Here is a 21,149-nt window from a genome sequence, read left to right as displayed (position 1 = left end):
GTGTGGAAGCTTAAATATGAGCTCCAGTCTGAATGACACACCAAGTCACTGGCTTAGCTCACTGTGCAACAGGAGCAAAAAGGGCCAATTCTGCATCCTCTCTGGTTGCCTGCCAGAGATCCTGGAAGTTCCAGTCCCTTCTCCAGCAGGGATGGGGGCGCAGATGAGCCTGTGGGGCTCGGAGACTCTGCCTCTGTATATTCCCCTGCTCTATCTTAAGGTAAGTTACTGGGCCCTTGGTTCCGGGGCAGCAGGTACTTCGTGGGTAGATTCGAAGTTTTGTAGGGAATGTTTCAAGCAGGTGCCTGCAAATGGCTCCAGCCTTTCTGAACGTCCAGCCTTCAACTCTTAAGAGCGGCTTCATCCCTTTGCATCCCTCCAGGTCCTGCACTGGTGAGCTGGGAAAAGCATTAAAGGTAAAGGGACCCCTGACCATTAGGTCCAGTCGTGGCCGACTCTGGGGTTGCGGCGCTCATCTCGCTTTATTCGCTGAGGGAGCCGGCGTACAGCTTCTGGGTCATGTGGCCGGCATGACTACGCCGCTTCTGGTGAACCAGAACAGCGCACGGAAACCCCGTTTGTCTTCCCGCCGGAGTGTTGCCTATTTATCTACTTGCACTTTGACGTGCTTTCGAACTGCTAGGTTGTCAGGAGCAGGGACTGAGCAACGGGAGCTCACCCCGTTGCGGGGATTCGAACCGCCAACCTTCCGATCGGCAAGCCCTAGGGTCTGTGGTTTAACCCAGAGCGCCACCCGCGTCCCTTAGGCATTAGGCAGGGATAAAAGCCTTGCACCACAATCCAGCTCTGGGCAATTGAGGGAATGGCTAAGACTAGCCAGCAAGGCTCACTCTTCACACCAGGGTTGGGAAACCTTTTCTGACGGAGGGCTGCCTGCCTTCATGGGCAACCAGTGGCGTAGCGTGGGGGGTGCAGGGGGGCCCGGCCGCACCGGGTGCAACTCTCTGCCCCTACCTGGCTCACTCACTCTCTCTCACTGCAGTGCTGGCTGTGCGAATCCGATCCGAGCCGCTGGGTCGCCGCCCACTGTGGAGGGGAGGGTGCCAGGCGTGCGGTGCGGTGCGGAGAGAGAGCGAGGGACTATCTGGGGGAGGGACAGTGCAGCGGGGGGGGGGGCGCAAATTACTTGCCTTGCCCCGGGTGCTGATAACCCACGCTACGCCACTGTGGGCAACCCTTTTGTGAGTCCCTTGCCAGTGGTGGGTGTGGCCAGGGGGAAAGTAAGAGGAGCAATGGATGCGATTCATGTATATGAATAGCAGGGTACATTCCAGAGGTTTATACAGCCGTACCTTGGTTCTCAAAGTCCGTACTGTAAGTCCGTTCGGCTTCTGAAAAAAGTTCACAAACCGGAACACTTGTGGGCTTGCGGCATTTGGGAGCCAAAATGTTCGAGTCACAAGGTGTTTGAGAACCAAGGTACGACTGTACGCACATTTTGCCATCTTCAACCCAGACAAGAAAGGGGCATTGTCACACTTCCGGCACACATCCTGGCTTGGCATACGCAGGAGGCTGCAGAGAAGGGCAACTGAGGGCTCCACCTAACCCAGCCTCCTGTTCTCACAGTGGCCGCCCCAGATGCCTCCCCTGGGAAACTCGCAAGCAGTATCTGAGCACAAGAGAAGTCTCTGCTTCTCCGGTATCCAGCAACTGGTACTAAGAAGTGTCACTGCCTCAGTGGTGGAGGAAGAGCGCAGCCATTGTAGCGAGGAGCCATCGACAGCCCTCTCCTCCTCTTTGCACAGTCCTCTTTTAAAGCCATCTAGGTTGTTTCCCAGTGATGTATGGAAGTGAGAGCTGGACCATAAAGAAGACTGATAGCCGAAGAATGGATGCTTTTGAATTCTGGTGCTGGAGGAGACTCTTGAGAGTCCCATGGACTGCAAGAAGATCCAACCTCTCCATCCTTAAGGAAATCAGCCCTGAGTGCTCACTGGAAGGACAGATCCTGAAGCTGAGGCTCCAAGACTTTGGCCACCTCATGAGAAGAGAAGACTCCCTGGAAAAGACCCTGATGTTGGGAAAGATGGAGGGCACAAGGAAAAGGGGACAACAGAGGATGAGATGGTTGGACAGTGTTCTCGAAGCTACCAGCATGAGTTTGACCAGACTGCGGGAGGCAGTGGAAGACCGGAATGCCTGGTCCATGGGGTCATGCAGAGTCGGACACGACTCAACGACTAAACAACAACAGGTTGCTTCCTGTGGCAGGGAGTTCCACAGTTTAACCGTGTGCTGCAAGAAGAAATACTCTCTTCTCTGCGCATGCACACAGCGGTCTTTCTGCCCAGGTGCTGCATCCGCCTGCAGATTGCAGATTAGACAGCATGTGCCCTTTACCACTGTGTTCACCCCCCCATCACTCTAATTCCCACCCCATAAATCCAGGAGAATATTCCACCATGTCATTTAAATTGGCAAGATGTTATACCTCCTTGTAAAGTTTGATGTGGGGGTTGGGAGCGGGCAAGAAAGAAAGACGACTCTGACCCTTACTCAGAGCTGAGCTGTCCCCGCTTCCCGCCCCGATTTATTCATCCTGCGCCGGAATTTATTGTCTCGTCAGCGGGGGGATGTCTCTGCCGAAAGGCAATTCTACCCAGCGGCTCATTTAACGGTCTTCTAGAGAGCGTTGCTGGGAGTTGGGTTATTTTTTTTACAGCTACCGTGACATTAGGATGAGATGGAGGTTTACAAGTTGCGGATGAACAATGGAGGCAGGAAGGGAGTAAGGTGGGGTGGGTGTTCATGGAAGAAATAAAACACCTCTTTGCACATATTAACACACACAGAGGCATGGAAGAACTTGGTGCAAAGGAAACTTTGGTGAGGGGAGCTGGTGGGGCGCTTGGTTTAGAGTACACCTTCACTCCAGTGGCCTAGAGGTCTGCAGGCACACGTCACTCTACTGGGAAGAATTTTTGTTGTTTAGTCGTTTAGTCGTGTCCGACTCTTTGTGATCCCCTGAACCAGAGCACGCCAGGCACTCCTGTTTTCCACTGCCTCCCGCAGTTTGGTAAAGCTCATGTTGGTAGCTTCGAGAACACTGTCCCACCATCTCGTCCTCTGTCGTCCCCTTCTCCTTGTGCCCTCCATCTTTCCCAACATCAGGGTCTTTTCCAGGGAGTCTTCTCTTCTCATGAGGTGGCCAAAGTATTGGAGCCTCAGCTTCAGGATCTGTCCTTCCAGTGAGCACTCAGGGCTGATTTCCTTCAGAATGGATAGGTCTGATCTTCTTGCAGTCCATGGGACTCTCAAGAGTCTCCTCCAGCACCAGAATTCAAAAGCATCCATTCTTTGGCGATCAGCCTTCTTTATGGTCCAGCTCTCACTTCCACACATCACTACTGGGAAAACCATAGCTTTAACTATACAGACCTTTGTTGGCAAGGTGATGGGAGGTGATGGGATGAATAGGGACGTGCAGCTGTCAATTTTGGTTTCTCCCTGATGGGAAGGAGCCAAACGGAACCTGAGAGCCAGAGCACCGCCATAACTCCGCCACACAAAGTGGGTAGAGGAGAAGATTGTCTCCCCTCCCTCCCAACGCCAGAACTCATGGGCAGCCAACGAAGCTAAATGTTGGGAGATTTGCACTGAGAAAACGAAGTCCTTCTTCACGCAGCGCAGAGTCAAACGGCGGCAGCGAGGGCCTCTAACTTGGAGGGCTTTACAAGAGGACTGGGCAACTTCACAGAGGAAGGAAAGGCTACCAATGGTTGTTAGACACAGTGGTTACGTTCCACTTCCGTAGTTGTGAGGCAGAATTGCTTCTGAATGGCAGTTGCTGGGAACCGCAGGAGGGGAAGTGGGCTCCATGTTTACCTCTCCATCTGCGTGAAGTGTCCGCACTCTTCAATGTGCCCACGGCTCAGATGTGGAATCTGGAAAGACAAGACTCGGGTTACGACCCAGGCCAGCCGTAGGATAATAATAATAATAATAATAATAATAATAATAATAATAATAATAATAATAATAATTTATTTATATCCCACCCACCCTCCTGAGCCAAAGCTGGGCTCAGAGCAGCTAACAACAATAAAAGTGACACAGCATTCTAAAACCAATTCATTCTAAAATCAGTTCAAAATCAAATTAATGGCAACCACTGGGCTAGAGTTCTGTGAAGATTAAAGGAGGGGCTCAGCCTGTGCCTTGGCCAAAGGCCTGGTGGAACAGCTCTGTCTTGCAGGCCCTGAGGAAAGATGTCAAGTCCCGCAGGGCCCTGGTCTCTTGGGACAGAGCGTTCCACCAGATCGGGGCCACAGCCGAAAAAGCCCTGGCTCTGGTTGAGGCCAGCCTAACCTCCCTGTGGCCCAGGACCTCCAAGATGCTTTTGTTTGAAGACTGTAAGGTCCTCCATGGGACATACCAGGAGAGGCGGTCCTGTAGGTATGAGGGTCCCAGGCCGTATAGGGCTTTAAAGGTTAAAACCAGCACCTTAAACCTGATCCTGTACTGCACCGGGAGCCAGTGCAGCTGGTATAGCACCGGGTGAATGTGATCTCGCAGCGAAGACCCCGTAAGGAGTCTCGCTGCAGCATTCTGCACCCGCTGGAGTTTCTGGATCAGTCTCAAGGGCAGCCCCACATAGAGTGAGTTACAATAATCCAGTCTGGAGGTGACCGTCGCCTGGATCACAGTGGCTAGGTCAGGGCGAGAGAGGTAAGGAGCCAACTGCTTAGCTTGGCGGAGATGAAAAAATGCCGCCTTTGTTATAGCTACAACCTGCGCCTCCATGGAAAGGGAGGTGTCAAAGATTACACCCATGGATGGCTTCTCCGTGGCGAGGGATCACGAGCGGAGAGGGGTCGACAGCGGGAATTGGAAGCTGGGAGGGCAGTGCAGTGCTCCTTGGTTAAGAAGCCGAGGAAGAACATGGAAATGGCTCCAGGGAAGCCAGCACAGGGTGATGAAACGAGGGAGAAGGGCCATGGTTCTGACTCTGGTGCAGCTGCCCTGAAAGGGGGCAGTGACAGGCCCTATTAGGCTGCCTCATCGCTTGCTTGCCAGTCAAATAGCACCTCTCCCCGCAACTTACTTTCTCATTTCGTAATTTCATAAAATTTATACACCGCTCGTTTGTAACAAAAACCTCAAAGCAGTTTACAAAAAAAGAGAAAAGATAAAGGAATAAAATTATCACTAAGAGAAATGAACAACAATCTAGGACTTTCAGAAAGCTAAAATAACAACGGACTGAAAACAGATTAAAACTCACACCAACTTTCTAAGCATCCGGACAGGCTTGTCTGAACAAATAATGATAATGACAATGATAGTGATAATGATAATTTATTTATACCCTGCCCATCTGGCTGGGCTTCCCCAGCCATTCTGGGCGGCTTCCAACAAAATACTAAAATACAGTAATGCATCAAATATTAAAAGCTTCCCTAAACAGGGCTGCCTTCAGAAGTCTTCTAAAAGTCTGGTATCTGTTGTTCTCTTTGATGCTTTTAGTAGGTGCTGAAGAGCACAGTGAAGGTGAGGGCCTGCTATCCAAAGTGCAGGAGTCGCCATACTGAAAGATTGATTTCTTACAAATGGGGGACTCGGATTATGGGGGCACCTCTACACAGTGCCAGTTCCTCCAATAGAAGTGTAAGGCTCACCCCTCCCCCAATGCCTCTATCAGCGGGCGGACATGGAAGTGAGCCTATGGAGTCCTATGGGAGCAGAGTGCTGCTGAGATACCCTGGTTGAGATCTTTTAGGGCTACAGAAGACCAAGCGAACTGGAAGCCATTACAGATGGCAAGAGGAAGGGGCATTGTGTACAGTAGTGCCTCGCAAGACGAAACTAATTCGTTCTGCGAGTTTTTTCGTTCTACGCGTTTTTTCGCCTTGCGAAGCACCAATGTGTATTGACGGTTTCCCATAGGAATGCATTGGCGGTTTAAAAAAAAAAGGCGCAAGACGTTTCATCTTGCGAAGCAAGCCCATAGGGAAATCCGTCTTGCGAAGCAACTCAGAAAACGAAAAACTCTTTCGTCTTGCGAGTTTTTCGTCTTCCGAGGCACCACTGTAGTCCAATGCCTTTGACTTCATTTGAGCTCCGTTTCGAACAACATCGGCAGCTGACTTTTGTCTTTCGTGGGCAGCCCCACGTAAAGAGCACTACAGCAATCCAACCCGGGAGGCCACAACACAGAAAGGATGTTTGAGAAGGACGGCTCGGCTCCAGCAACCTGCAGCTTCTGTGCACCTGCAGGCAAACATCACCCACCTGTTGCAGAGGTTGACAGCACTAGTCACTCACCCATTCTTCCATGCCTTTGCTCAATTTCGGGTGCAGGACTACGTCCCCCCCAGCAGTGACCATCAAAGCAGGAACTCTGATCTGTAGATTCAAAGATGCAAAGGGAATGGAGGCCAGTTTGCAGCAGTGATTAGCCAGGCATGATTTTACGTGTTGCAGAAACGGGCAGGGGACAGTTGGCTTGTGTGCAGCTGCCAAATCCCTTGGGAGATGCAGTCTCACCCCACCCCAATATTTTGGGTTATACGGTGGACATTCCAGAGTAGTGGTTGTGCTTTCTGGGTTTGTTACGTGGTGCCTTAAAAGACTAATAGGTTGTTTGGGGGGGGGGGGAATAAGTTTTTGTGGACAGGAACGGCCCGCTCTGTCAGATGCATGAAGTGTTATCCTCAAATGGTAAACACACAAGAGGGATTTTGGTCAAGAAATCTAAGAGACAGATTTTAGCTGTGAAAATTACTTAGGAGAGCAACTCTCTCCTTGTTTTTCAGGTGCGTTTTCCTCTCCTGAATGGAAGGCTGCCCATGCCAACCTGCTCGCCCAAGACTTGTGCCAACCTGGCGCCCTCCAGCTGCGGAAGGGGGCCAGGTTGGCAAAATCTGTGCTGGAGATAAACCTTTCGATGAAGATCTACTGCATTTGGCCAGCTAGAGGTTTATGGTGACCTTTTGGAGCTTTGTTCCAGGGCAAGAGGGTGGGAAAAATCAAGGGAGTCACTTCTCCATCCCTTACTGAGGCAAGGAAGAAGGGCTACCCCTATGCTATCCATATAATCAGTTATCAGTAATCAATATATTCATATATGCTCACACATAATCAGGGCTTACGGTATTTTATAATCCATTTTGAATCAAAGGGAAGCTGTGCCTTAGCTAACTGCATACTGCTTGAAACAGCAAAATTAGGAGCCGACCTTTCCCCTACAAACATCCGTGTACCCTGGACAAGGGGGAGACGTGAATCAGAGATTCTGGTACAAAGTCCCCTCAGATGCAGGCTAAATTAATCCACAGAACAGGAAGAGCAAAACCACAAAATCTCCAAACTCCCTGTCCTGTCATAACTAGGGGAGAGGTTAGACAGAGCGTCACTGCAAGCAACGGAAAGCAGAACTAGAACTCTGTGCTTGACCAGGAGCTGGAAGCATGGCAAGGAGCTTGTTAATTGGCTAATTTCGCTGGCGATATCGTGACTGCCTCATGGTTGTCTCATGATCTATGATTTGCTGTGATCTGTTCTCTGGATTTCTGTCAATCGGGGTCCCAGTTCCTTTTGGAAGAGATTCCAAACTGGGTCCTTATTGCCTGGCAATAAACTTCACCTTCTAATTCTCCATTTGCTGAGTCTGCCTGATCCTTATTTACTCCAAGAGGGTACCAGCTTACGTTCGTTGCTTCATTACCTTCCAGCTCCTTGCACGGGATCCCCAGCGCACGTTCGCCTGCATGTTTCGGTACCAGTTCAGTGGTCCTCTGAAAGAGGTGAAGGGGAGAAGAGCAGGAGGATCGTAAGAGGCCAGCCGCAGAATTGTAGACCATCCGGTTCAACCCCTTGCAGTGTGTGAACCACCGCAAAAGAATCAGAGGTCCTTGAGCCCCACAGAGCCCCATCACATGCAATGCCTGTTGGGATACTGCCGGGGAGACGGGGGCATCAGGCAGGCCCCCAGCTGGCTCCAGCCACCGGCCGGCAGCCGGACAATCACCGGTCTCCCTTGGAACAGCATCAGTCAGCGACACGAGCCACAGATACGTTTAGAGACCCGTGCACGCTCCATCAGCAGAGTGAATAAATCTTCTCACAGCAGAAGAGGCGGACAGAGAAATGTGTAAGCATATTTACAGCTTTTATTCAGCAGCAGGAACAAAGGAAAAAACATATCTGCTTCCCTTCGTCTCCAGCAAAACAGCAAAAAGCAAAAGTTCTATACAAACGGAAGTTCCCAGCAGATCTGTGCTGAAAGTAAACAGGCATGTGGCACACAACAGTCATGCCTGTACCCTTTTAAGGTGGAACGGAACTATATCCTAACAATGCCTGCACTCCCAACTACAAGCTGCATTGCAGTCCTTGCGCAGAAGAACGGGAGAGCACGCTGTGCCAAGGCAAAGTGCCCTGCAGACCTAATTGTGGGACGATATTGCCGTCAAACCCAGGGCTGTCTTAAGCATATGTGGCGCTGGGGTGCAAAGATCCACCCATCGCCCCCCCCAGTTGCCCAGTCCCAGGCGTGCAGGAGGGCGGAGCCAGCCAGCAGCCTCAGCATCTCGCTGGCTCGGTCGCCCCCGAACTCGCGGCACAGAGCTGCCCACAGCAGAAGAGCCCAACGCAACGCTCCGTCCAATGGGTGGGCTCAACTCTCGGGCCCCGGACTCTCGGTCTGGCCCCCCTGAGAACCTGGCGCCCGGGTGCCCCGCACCCCTCGTGCCTATGGGTCAGATGGCCCTGGTCAAACCAACAATTCACATTGTGCCAGACAGGCACATGAAAGGGCTGAGGGTCACAGAGCTTTCCTTTAAATTTGCTAGAGAGAACTCTGTGACATCATTTCCTTTGTCTGCTTTGGCAGGAAGCTGTAACACTACCTACTTCCTTCCTGCCTGGTCAGCCTCTTCTTTCTTCATCATGCTTCCGAGCTGGCCCCACATGCATGTCCGAGCTCTGCTGCTCACAGAACTCTCTCTGCAGCTCAGACACTATTTTTGAACATACAGTGGTACCTTGGTTACCAAACTTAATCCATTTCGCGAGTCCGTTCGACTCCCAGAACTGTTCAAAAACCAAGGGGTAACTTCCAATTGGCTGCAATTAGAAGTTGCGGAAGCTCAATCGGAAGCTGCGGAAGGCACATCGGATGTTCGGCTTCCGAAAGACGTTTGCAAACTGAAACATTCACTTCCGGGTTTTCAGCGTTTGGGAGCTGATTTGTTCGGGAGCCAAGCCGTTCGACAACCAAGGTACCACTGTATATTTTGTACTAATTCAAGACCTGGATTATGTAAGTAAATACTACTTTTATTTCTTCACAAAACAATGGGAGTGTGATTGCTATTTTTAAGGGGGAGAAGAGAAGAAGAAGAAGAGTTTGGATTTGATATCCCGCTTTATCACTTCCCGAAGGAGTCTCAAAGCGGCTCACATTCTCCTTTCCCTTCCTCCCCCACAACAAACACTCTGTGAGGTGAGTGGGGCTGAGAGACTTCAGAGAAGTGTGACTGGCCCAAGGTCACCCAGCAGCTGCATGTGGAGGAGCGGGGACGCGAACCCAGTTCCCTAGATTAGGAGTCCACCGCTCTTAACCACTACACCACACTGGTGTAACAGGTAATACCAGGAAAACGCAGTCTGTCTTAAAGCATCTTGGATTATTGTTGCTAGATGGTTAAGTCAACCTTGTCTTAGCTCTCAAGATGCAAAGGATGGTACTCTGCCGATCTCACAAGGAAGGATAAGAACTAAACAATAAATCCTCTCCTACTGTCTAAATCTATTCCTACACAAATGAAAGCCACGGTTACTCCTGCTTCATCCCCTCCCCTGCCACTCACCTAAATCCAGATTTTCGAAACTGTTGGAGATAGTACTGCAGCACAGGCTCTGGCAGGAGAGAACTTGAGGGTGGGTCTTCGGAAAGTCCTTTCAGCAGTCCTCCTGCGGTGCAAATGAAGGAAGATCGGAATGAAAGTAATGCTTTCGTGGCCATAATTCATTGCAAATGGCGGGGCCTGAGCAAAAAAATGGCATTTCCAGACAGTCGCTATTTTGTGGGTGGGATTTATAAGAGGGTAAGAGGTGTTGGTTTTTGTGTGCTGCCACTGTGCAGTACTCTTGGAGTCAAAAGACTCTGTTTACATTCCAGGGATTCCAGACTGTTGGAAGTCTCATGGAAGACAGGAGACGGATGTGATGTTACTGGCTGCTGTTCCTTTGTTTTTCAGTTGCTCTCTGCTTTCACAGAGAGAGCATGTTTATTTCTTTCCTGTCTGCATAGCGAGAAATAAAAGTCTTTGCAATGTAGCTCATAAATCTCGTCACTTCTGCTGCTTTGAAACTCTGCTGAACATGCCTGGAGGCTTATCAAAGGCTCAGGTCGTTAATTATCATTGGAGGCGATTCCGAAGGACTCGACCGGAGGAGGAATAGCTCGGTCGTAGTGAACGCAAGTCCGACAAGAGGAACCTGTTGGAGCAGGCCAATGGCCTAGAGCGTCCAGTATCCTGCTCTCACCGTGGCCAACCAGATGCTTCTTCTGGGAAACCAGCAAGCAGGATTCAAACCCAAGAGCCCTCTCCCCTCCTGTGCTTTCTGGCAACTGGTATTTGGAAGCACTGTTGCCTCCAACTGTGGAGGTGCCGCATAGCCATCATGGCTGGCAGCCATTGACGGTCTTCTCCTCTATGAATTCATCTCATAAACTATGTTCCCCAGCCTTGGCCTGTTCCCTTTTAAAATGTGTTTTTTGTGGGGGTGGGCTGGGCTGTTGGGTTGTTGTTTTGGTTTTTATTAGGTTAAGTTTACCAGATTTTTTTCAAAGAATCCGGGGGCACTTTTTTTTTTTTTGAAAAGAGAAAAAAAGTTATTATTATTATTAAATTAAGAAGTAATCTCTTCTGTCGTCTTGTGCTGGTCCCGAGGGTTAACTGTGCGCTGAGGTCCGAGTCCAATCCGAGGTGGAGGGTGCGGTATGGAGGCTGTCCGTCAAAGCTGAAGCTGGGTCCAAGGCAGGGAGTCGGGTGAGGTCAGGAACTCTGGCAGCCAGCCCCAGACCCAAGTTGCGGGGGCAACATTGTTGGTAGCCAGTTCCTGGCTGCACCCTGCCCTGCCAGAGCCCCTGACCTCACCCAGTGTGGTGTAGAGAGCCAGTGTGGTGTAGTGGTTAAGAGCGGTAGTCTCGTAATCTGGGGAACCGGGTTCGAGTCTCCGCTCCTCCACATGCAGCTGCTGGGTGACCTTGGGCTAGTCACACTTCTCTGAAGTCTCTCAGCCCCACTCACCTCACAGAGTGTTTGTTGTGGGGGAGGAAGGGAAAGGAGAATGTTAGCCGCATTGAGACTCCTTTGGGTAGTGATAAAGCGGGATATCAAATCCAAACTCTTCTTCTTCTTCTTCTACCCGACTCCCTGCCTTGGACCCAGCTTCAGCTTTGCCGGACAACCTCCATACTGCACCCTCAACCTCAGACTGGACTCGGACCTCGCCTCACGGTTAACCCACGGGACCAGCACATGATGAGGGAGGGAGCAAAAGGTTTTCCTTCTCCCCTTTTGCACACCATGCCCAAATGCATGCAGCCCATATCACGTGGGAACTGCTGTAGCGCCCGCCCGGCTGCTGTCTTCTCTCACCTCGCTCCCGGCATTTTCTGACATCAAGCGAAGGGCCGTTTATCTTGTCCTGCAAGGAAAGCGTTTTGAATGAATGATCAGAAGGAAGCCAGTAGGCTGGTGGTGGTGGGGAGGCAAAGAGGTGAGGTGGAGAGGAGCTGGGAGAGGGAAAGGGATCTGCTAGAACAGGGGTCAGCAACCTTTTTCAGCTGTGGGCTGGTCCACCGTCCCTCCGACCTTGTGGGGGGCCGGACTTTATTTTGGAAAAAAAATTGAACGGATTCCTATGCTCCACAAATAATCTAGAAATGCATTTTAAATAAAAGCACACATTCTACTCATGTAAAAACACCAGGCAGGCCCCACAAATAACCCAGAGATGCATTTTAAATAAAAGGACACATTCTACCCACGTAAAAACACCAGGCAGGACCCACAAATAACCCAGAAGTGCATTTTAAATAAAAGGACACATTCTACTCATGTAAAAACACGCTGATTCCCGGACTGTCCGTGGGTCAGATTTAGAAGGCAGTTGGGCCGCATCCAGCCCCCGGGCCTTAGGTTGCCTACCCCTGTGCTAGAGTCAGAACTGATGGGCCACTTAGCTCAGCATTCTCAAGAGAGAATCAAAAAATAAATGAATCTGAGAAAACGTAACCCAGCTTTTAAGCCACGGAAGGTTGGACGCAGAGTGTCAGCAGAGGGACGCAGTGGAAGCGTGCTGGACCCATAACCTGTTGTTGGGCTACTGCCAGGGAGACAAAGTCCATCTTGACCTCCATATCGTCTCCGGACGTCCATTGATCTCCCGTAGAAACGCAGTATCAGCAATTAGCGACAAGAGCTCTAGAATGTGGGAAGCTATTTCTAGAGCTCGTGTCACTAATTGCTGATACTGCGTGTCTACGGGAGATCAATGGACGTCCGGAGACGATATGGAGGTCAAGATGGACTTTGTCTCCCTGGCAGTATCCCAACAATTTCAGCCCAAATAAAAACGATACAGTGATATGTATAGATTAAAGGAGTAAAGCGGAAAGTACATTATCTCGGAATGCTATAAAGAGACAAAAATTCAAAATCTAAAGAGTGCAAGGTTCATACAGAATTTAAAAATAAGGAAGTTGCGGTGTGGTGGAGAGAAGTCAAGGTGGTGTGAGGGGAATTGGGGGGGGAAGGATTTATGTTTGCGTAAATAATAGTGTCTTTTTGTGTGGTTTTGTTTGGGTAGAACGTACTTTTTCTTTTTCTCTTTTTGTATTAATAAAATTCAATAATTTTTTTAAAGAAAATGGGGGGGGGGGGAATGATACAGGTTCGGCCAAATCTGCACGATGCAATTCAGTTTCTGCAGTCACGTGGAGGGGCAAAGTCTGACGGAGCCCCCTCCATTCTGTATCACCTCTGGAGGTCGTAAGGCACTGCCCACCATTGAACTAAACTTGCCCATTAAAGTGGAGATGCAAGGAGGTTGAGGGAATATTTTTTCATATGTGGTGGACTTGTAAAAGGGTAAAAGAGTATTGGGAAACGATCCATAATGAATTGCGAAAAAAATGTTTTAAAGTACTTTTCCAAAAAAAACACACACCCCAACAACAATCCAAGAGTCCTTTCTGTTTGGGATAATTCACACAGAAATTCCCAGGTGTCAAAAAAGGTTATTTATGTATGCCACTACTGTGGCCTGTGTTTTGTTGGCCCAAAAATGGAAAACGGGCAAGGTCCCAACTAAAGAAGAATGGCAACTTAAGCTGATGGAATATGCACAGCTTGCAGACTTAACATATAGAATAAGAGAATAAGAAGAACATACATTTAAAGAAAATTAGAAAAAGTTTGCTGACTATATTGGAAATAATTGTGTGCAGCTGAAAACACTGGCGGCATTAAGATAAATTCAACCGTGTAAGTAAGTTTTGATGGATGTAATAATGGAATACTGAATGCTTTCGTTTATGTTAAATATGCAGGGATTTATGGCATGCAAAATGAACCACAGAACGAGAAGAAGGGAAGTCACTGATACTGCAAGGATGTTTAAATGAGTACTTAAAATTGTAAAACAGAAAATGTAATATAAATTATGAAAATAAACTAAACCCTCCACGTCCACAAGGGCTTCTGCAACACATTCAGCCTTCCCTTGCTGTCCTGCGTGCACACAAAGTAACAAACAGCATCAAATTCAGCAGGAGGGCAACCTGAGCCCAGAAGTGAATAGCAGTGCCTCCGACATCCCAGGACATCCTCTCCTGCCCCAACACCCCACACGAAAGAGAGACCAACCTCCTTCCGGATCGACCGGATCATGAACTTCAGGGTCCTGCTAATGTCCTTCTCCAGTTCAGCCTCTGCAACTCCCTGCAGAGGAAAAAAGGCGAAACATTGAAGTGTGGATGCAAGACATGACAGGAGGCACTGTAGAAGGAAGAATATTCTCTTGGCTACAAGCAGGCACTAGATTTTCACGATCTTATTTATTAAGAATATTGTCACATGCCCCTCCTATCTAGGGAAGAGTTCAGGGGTTCTGGGAGTTTAGCCAGGTCCGGTTTGCTTGAAGTCAGTGGAGACTGCGGTGTCTTTAGGATATGTGGTTTTACGACACGATACGATACAAACTACAAGAAAGAAGATTCCACCTAAACATTAGGAAGAACTTCCTGACAGTAAGAGCTGTTCGACAGTGGAATTTGCTGCCAAGGAGTGTGGTGGAGTCTCCTTCTTTGGAGGTCTTTAAGCAGAGGCTTGACAACCATATGTCAGGAGTGCTCTGATGGTGTTTCCTGCTTGGCAGGGGGTTGGACTCGATGGCCCTTGTGGTCTCTTCCAACTCTATGATTCTATGATTCTATGATACAATACGATAATCTTTATTGTCATTGTCCCATACAGGACAACGAAATTGGAAAAATCTACGTAAGACCTTCAAAAACCAACAAGCCTGCTATCCCAGCTATCCCAGCCTGGTTAGCCCCCTAAAAACTCTGATACCCCATAATTAAATACAATATACTCCCATAGAAACTACTTTAAAGGTAAAGGGACCCCTGACCATTAGGTCCAGTCGTGGCCGACTCTGGGGTTGCAGCGCTCATCTCGCTTTACTGGCCGAGGGAGCTGGCGTACAGCTTCCGGGTCATGTGGCCAGCGGGACTAAGCCACTTCGGGCGAACCAGAGCAGCACACGAAAATGCCATTTACCTTCCTGTCAGAGTGGTACCTATTTATCTACTTGCACTGCCGTTAGCAATACAATTTATTTATTACGGCCGTGGGCCCATACAAGAAAAAACATAAATAACAACTTGTGCACGTGGGGAAAAAAGAAGAAGAAAAAAAAAATAGGGAAGGGGAAAAAAAAAAAACAGCCGCTAAAACACCACTATAACAATAAAATACTATAAGATAGAATGGCATGCTACGCCTTAATTAGCTTGTAGTGCTCCTTGGCGTTGCTTTTGGGTAAGGACCGCGACCAGGAACCTAGCCACTTTCAGGGTCGTATGGGTATCCTTATCCTGCAAGATTTGGGCAAGGTGGAATGTTGAAGGGGTACCCGCTAGTTTCTGTATGATTGATCCCAGCAGATTTGCTCGTAACACATTGAACAAGGGGCAAGAAATCATAATGTGCTGGAGCGACTCCGGCGTCAACTTGCACTTTGACATGCTTTTAAACTGCTAGGTTGGCAGTAGCAGGGACCGCGCAACGAGAGCTCATCCCGTCATGGGGATTCGAACCGCCGACCTTCTGATCGGCAAGTCCTAGACTCTGTGGTTTAACCCACAGCACCACCCGCGTCCCAGAAACTACCTAACACTGCATTTAAAACCAAAATCGCATTTGAATAGAAACTGTTTCTCAGGCGGCTAGTCCTAGTCTTTATAACCCTGGACCTTCTTCCTGAAGCTGAAAGATGTCATTTCCGGGGTGCACACTGTCCCGCATTATCTCTGCAGCTTTCTTATGGCACCTGGAAGCATAGATTTGATCCATTTGCACAAATAAGACAACTCTGGGCTAAGACAGAGCGGCTCCCAGAATTATCACCCAAACAGATCTCCATTAGTCTCAGCTTTGGGTCCAACACAGAGCAAGCAGGTCTCTGTGTCTCCAGCTTCCAGTTCGGTCCGCACCCAAAAACTCTGGCTCATGGCCTCCTACCTAGAAGCTAGGGGAGGGGGTGGAAGAAAGCTCCCCCCCCCCGTTAGCTAAGAGGGCCCCATCACTTAGTTGAAGCTCTCGCAACCTGGCTCATTCTTTCGGGATGCTGCTGAGGTCACTCCAGTGGACAGAGAAGGCCGTTGTCTTGCAAAGAAACTTGTCCCCCAAACCCACAACAATATTTACCGTATTTTCCCATGTATAAGACACCCCCATGTATAAGATGACCCCTGTTTTTTTGAGCCCAAAATTAATAAATAAATATTTTAAATATCAAGCAGAACAACTTTACTGATATGTTTAGTATCATAATTACGGTAGGTAATTTTTTTATTTTTGGGGCTAGTCAGCATTATTATAATACGCAGTGTAAGAACTGGAACGGCGTCAGCATTGGCGCAGAGCCGGTCAGCTGAGCTGGAACGAGAGCATGTCCTCAACGGCCGGGAACTGTTGGCGCTGCAATGCAAGAATCGTTGTTGTTGTTGTTTAGTCGTGTCCGACTCTTTGTGACCCCATGGACCAGAGCACGCCAGGCCCTCCTATCTTCCACTGCCTCCCGCAGTTTGGTCAAACTCATGCTGGTAGCTTCGAGAACACTGTCCCACCATCTCATCCTCCGTCACCCCCTTCTCCTTGTGCCCTCCATCTTTCCCAACATCAGGGTCTTTTCCAGGGAGTCTTCTCTTATGAGGTGGCCAAAGTATTGGAGCCTCAGCTTCAGGATCTGTCCTTCCCGTGAGCACTCAGGGCTGGTTTCCTTCAGAATGGAGAGGTTTGATCTTCTTGTAGTCCATGGGACTCTCAAGAGTCTCCTCCAGCACCAGAATTCAAAAAGCATCAATTCTTCGGCGATCAGCCTTCTTTATGGTCCAGCTCTCACTTCCCAACATCACTACTGGGAAAACCATAGCTTTATAATCATAAAGAAACCTTTAAGACGGAATTTGTATGCTGCAGAAGTCAAATTGCTTTTTTTCCTGCTCCACTCTCAAATATCCAGGGGAGCGAATTGCACTCTGCCCCTTGGACCCCAAAATTGTCTTATACACAGGAATATGTGGCATATATCAATTTCTGGCTTTTGGCAGTCAATCATGCCTATTCAGATGGTAGCTGCTTCCGCTGCTCTACCTCATAAAGTAGCTGAGGTATCTCCTTCACTGGAGGTTCTCAAGCAGAGGTTGGGTGGCCACGGATGCTTTAGCTGAGATGCCTGCATTACAGGGGGTTGGACTGGATGACCTCTGGGGTCCCCCTTCCAACTCTACGATCCTATGATTCTCTGAAAGCCCAACTAAGTGCCTGCGTTTAGAACCTGCGTTTCCTATCAGCACCATCCACTCTCTTTGCCTCCTCGCCTCTTGCCCGTAAGAGGGGCTGGCAGAGTCCCCTGTTTGAACAGCAACAGCCTCGCTTGAGCTTTGTACAGCTGCCGCCTGAGAAAAAGGGGGCAGTTTGTCTTCCTGTAATTTAAAGTGCTCTGTTGATTCCATTCTGTTTAAGCAAACATGGAGCAAAGGAAACAAAAGAGGGGAAACATGCATTTCCAGAGAGGCAAATGTCTCCACAAGGCAGCCCAGAAGTCAACAGAGCTCCACTTTTCAGTCTGTCTCTCACATGGGCGATGCTTCTGTTTTCAGGGCAAGAGAGTGCCACAAGTCTGGCCTCATTTGGCATGTCAGTTTGGGGAAATGCAAGATTTCCGTGGGGTGTGGGGAGGTTTGTGAAGAGGTGCCTTCTCTCTCTCCCCACCCCTCCACAAAAGGGCCTTCAAAAACTTTTTTTTTTTAAGCTATGCAATTCTGAAAATTTCCAAGCGTTTGGTAAAATGAAAAAGCGGAACCAGAACTCTGGGACCATCCGAAGGAGCTTGTTGGAAGTTTCAGAACAGATGAAAGATAAAAGAAAGTCCTTCTTCACACAGCACACAGTTCAGCTATGGAACTTGCTGACACAGGAGCACCAAGCTTAGATGGGCGTTGGAAACCGCCCTGTGGTCTATTGGTTATATGAATATACCATATTTTTCACTCCATAAGATGCACTTAAAAAGTAAGGGGGAATGTCTGTGCGTCTTATGGAGCGAATGTGTGGTCCCTGGAGCCGAATTACCCAGGGGTGAAAAGCAGATCGTGCTTCTTCTTTTTTTTAGAAAGATGGAAGGGGGTGTTGAAACAAAGCTGCTGAGCAGCTGATCGGCAAGTGATCGGAAGGAGATAAGGGACTCTAGCGATAAAGGAGGCTGCCTGGGAACGGGGAGGTAAAGACAGCGAACTTGCAAGGAGAGGAGACAGTAATACTAAAACAAGCAATGAGGAGAGAAATTAGAAGAAAAGGAGGAACAAAAAACTGCTCCAGCTAAGGAAAAGACACTAAGGCAAACAAGAGGGAAGGGGGTGTTGAAAGGAAGCAGCTGATCGGTAAGCGATTGGGAGGAAGATAAGGGACTCTAGCGATAAAGGAGGCTGCCTGGGAGGGGGGAGGTAAAAGCACATGGATCCTCAGGATTTTTGCATTGGATCACCCCAAATTCACCATCAGATCACATAGCATGTCCAAAATGCCGCCACCAAAAAAAATCACCCACCCACTGTTGCGTGGGGCTCAAAAACGTGGTTACAAAGCACGGGTCCACATGGATCCTCAGGATTTTTGCATTGGGCTACCCCAAACTCACCGTCAAATCACATGTCTGTGGCCACAGCATGAACCACAAAAATCATACATCCACTGTTTCGTTCAGAATATTTTTTTTCTTGTTTTCCTCCTCTAAAAACTAGGTGCGTCTTATGGAGCGAAAAATATGGTCATCAAGATAAATAAATAAATGGCTCTACAAGAGGATAAGAGAAGACTGTGGAGGAGAAGCTCCTAGCCAGTGCTATTTTTCTATAAAAAGAGGTGCTGGAACACACCATGAACCCTTGTTCTCTTAAAATGGCAATGGCGCCGGCCTGAAAGGTGCCAGAACTGAGTTCCTGCTGGGAAAAAAGCCCAGCTCCTAGCCAGGATGGCTCTGCTCTGCTTCCACTGCCCGAGGCAGAGATGCCTCTGAATCTCAGTTGCTGGAAACCGCCGGAGGGGAGAAGGTTCTTGTGCTCAAATCATTGCTTGCAAGTTTCCCATGGAGTTATCTGAGTGGATACTTTGAGAACAGGATCCAGGAATAGATGGACCACTGGCATGATGCAGCAGGCTCTTCTTACAGTCTTAGGCTCAGTTGCCACCCCTGGGCGCTCAGACCCCAAGTCTCCAGAGATTCGGCAGCCCTGCAAAGGCCTGCAAATTCTGCCCCTGTGCTTCTTTGCGTGTGCTGTTTGAAACAAGACTGCGCTTCTGGCCCAGAGACCTCAGACTGAACCACAGCAGCACTGTGTGCAAGACAGCTTGCTGCAGATCCAGGTATTTTGCATTCAGAGTGTTCCCTTTATCTACCGAACATGTTAAAGAAAGGATTAAAGTCGGTTTAATGCAGTTTGCTTTTAAAGAACTGGTTAATGACAACACTGAAAGAAGAAAGGGGGGGGGGGGACACACACAAAGCACCCTCCTGACATTTGAGATAACCAGGAAATCAATAAAAGTCAGATGGTGCCAGGAGCAGATTTTATAGCCCCTCATCACTCTGGGTTGACAGCGCCAGTCGGCTCCAATTTCCAATTGCCTGAATGCGGCTGGATTGTCATCCGCTCTCTGTTCTCGGTGAATGATGGGTTCTTTCCTTGCAAAGCTAAATTGGATTACTGCTGTAGACTAGCCCAGCTGTGATTCAGAGCCCAGCCTCAGCACTAATTCTTCCCAACCCCACAAGCCAAACTGCTGATGAGGTGGGATTGCTGGCCATATAGAGCTTGGATGGGCACCGGGGAGCAGGAAAGAATTCTTCATGGCTGTGGCCAGATCTACCAGCTCTGCTTCTTGAGACGCACGCTTGCCAGCCCAGGAGATTTTTCTTCCCTCAATGCTGGCCAGATGAGCCAAGATTACTTGCCCCACTGCAGGCATGATGGGGTGCAAAACTGTGGAAAAGGAGCCCTGCTTTTATTAGGGCGAAGGGGGTCCATCCAGTCTGTTCTTGTGTTATATTGTTTATGACTAATTTTGCTAGGTTTGTAAATGTGTGGGTTAAAACCTGCCTTGAGCATGGTTTTAACTATAGAAAGGTGGCATACAGGTAAAATTATGTATTCTTTCTACTTTGGCAATCACTCATAGCACAGTAAGACTTTCTTCCTGAATATGGTCTTAACAGTGAGTCCGTAAGTGACTGTGGAGGCCAATTCTGGATCCACACATCCTTCCACAGTGGGTACATAGGTTTCTGGGTGGAAGTTGATCATGGTGAGGGTTTGTCAAACATGCCTTCCTCTTAGCACCTTTCTCCTTTTCGTTGTGAGTTTGTGCTTCTTCAAAGTCAATGACGGTTTGGTAGAAGGTATTTTCCAATTGGAGCGCTCACAGGCCAGTGTTTCCCAGTTGTTGATGTTTCTACTACATTTTTAAAGATTTGCCTTGAAAGAGTCTTTAAACCTCTTTTGCTGTCCACCAGTATTTCGCTTTCCATTCTTAAGGTAGGAATAGAGTTGTTGCTTTGGAAGAATCAGGCATCCAAACAACATGACCAGTCCAACGAAATTGATGTTGGAGAATCATTGCTTTGACACTGGTGATCTTTGCTTCTTCTAGTACACTGACATTAGTTCGCCTGCCTTCCCAAGCGATGTGTAAAAAAATTTGAGGACACCACTGATGGAATCTTTCAAGGAGTTGGAGATAGCGTTTATAAGTGGTCCATGTTTCGCAAGCATACAGCAAAGTTGGTAGTACAGTAGCTTTGTAAACAAGCATTTTGGTTTCCCTGCGAATGTCCTGGTTCTCAAATGCTCAATTGGGAGAAAGATGCACTCACAGAGCTCAGGCGATGCTGGATTTCAGCATCAATGTTGGCCCTTGTGGAAAGATAACTGCCTAGGTAGGAAAAACAATTGACATTTTCCAACGTTACACCATTAAGTTGGATTTGTGGCACTGCGGAAGAGCTGTTTGGTGCTTGTTGGTGCAGCACTTTGGTTTCTTGGATATTGAGCAACAGGTCGATGATATATGTACATATCTAGCTGGACACTATGGGAATGAAGATGGTGAACCAGGCAGGATTTTTCTCCAGTACGCCTATCCAGAGCAAGCGGCAATATTTATTATTGTTGATGCTGTGGATTTGAGGGGGGGGGGGTCAGTCTGGATGATGCCATGAGTCCCTTCGCATTCTTGGGGTCCTACACACTGGGTGTGGTGGCATCTAAGAGAGGAGGTTGTTTCCCAGACAAGCTTCTTTGTAAGAGAACAACCTTATCTGGCTGC

At 48.6% G+C, this 21,149-nt stretch overlaps 1 protein-coding gene and 1 long non-coding RNA gene across 2 annotated transcripts in view; one reads left to right on the top strand and one right to left on the bottom strand.

Moving 5' to 3' along the window:
• Positions 1-21,149, bottom strand: part of EPHX2 (epoxide hydrolase 2) — a 99,415-nt gene that overhangs the window by 3,389 nt on the left and 74,877 nt on the right. The window contains exons 13-18 of the mRNA XM_083432658.1: positions 13,905-13,979; positions 11,634-11,682; positions 9,837-9,939; positions 7,691-7,760; positions 6,289-6,369; positions 3,850-3,908 (exon numbers count right to left, since the gene is read on the bottom strand). Of these exons, the coding sequence (XP_083288784.1) occupies positions 3,850-3,908; positions 6,289-6,369; positions 7,691-7,760; positions 9,837-9,939; positions 11,634-11,682; positions 13,905-13,979 (437 nt within the window). The remainder of the gene's footprint in view (positions 1-3,849; positions 3,909-6,288; positions 6,370-7,690; positions 7,761-9,836; positions 9,940-11,633; positions 11,683-13,904; positions 13,980-21,149) is intronic.
• Positions 1-21,149, top strand: part of LOC310674006 — a 190,579-nt gene that overhangs the window by 142,664 nt on the left and 26,766 nt on the right. The window lies entirely within an intron of this gene.

Source organism: Podarcis tiliguerta (genome assembly GCF_965153285.1).
Source record: "Podarcis tiliguerta genome assembly, chromosome: 3".
Lineage (NCBI taxonomy): Eukaryota > Metazoa > Chordata > Lepidosauria > Squamata > Lacertidae > Podarcis > Podarcis tiliguerta.
The sequence above is the reverse complement of the archived record's forward strand: the minus strand, read 5'-3'. Positions and strand labels throughout refer to the sequence as shown.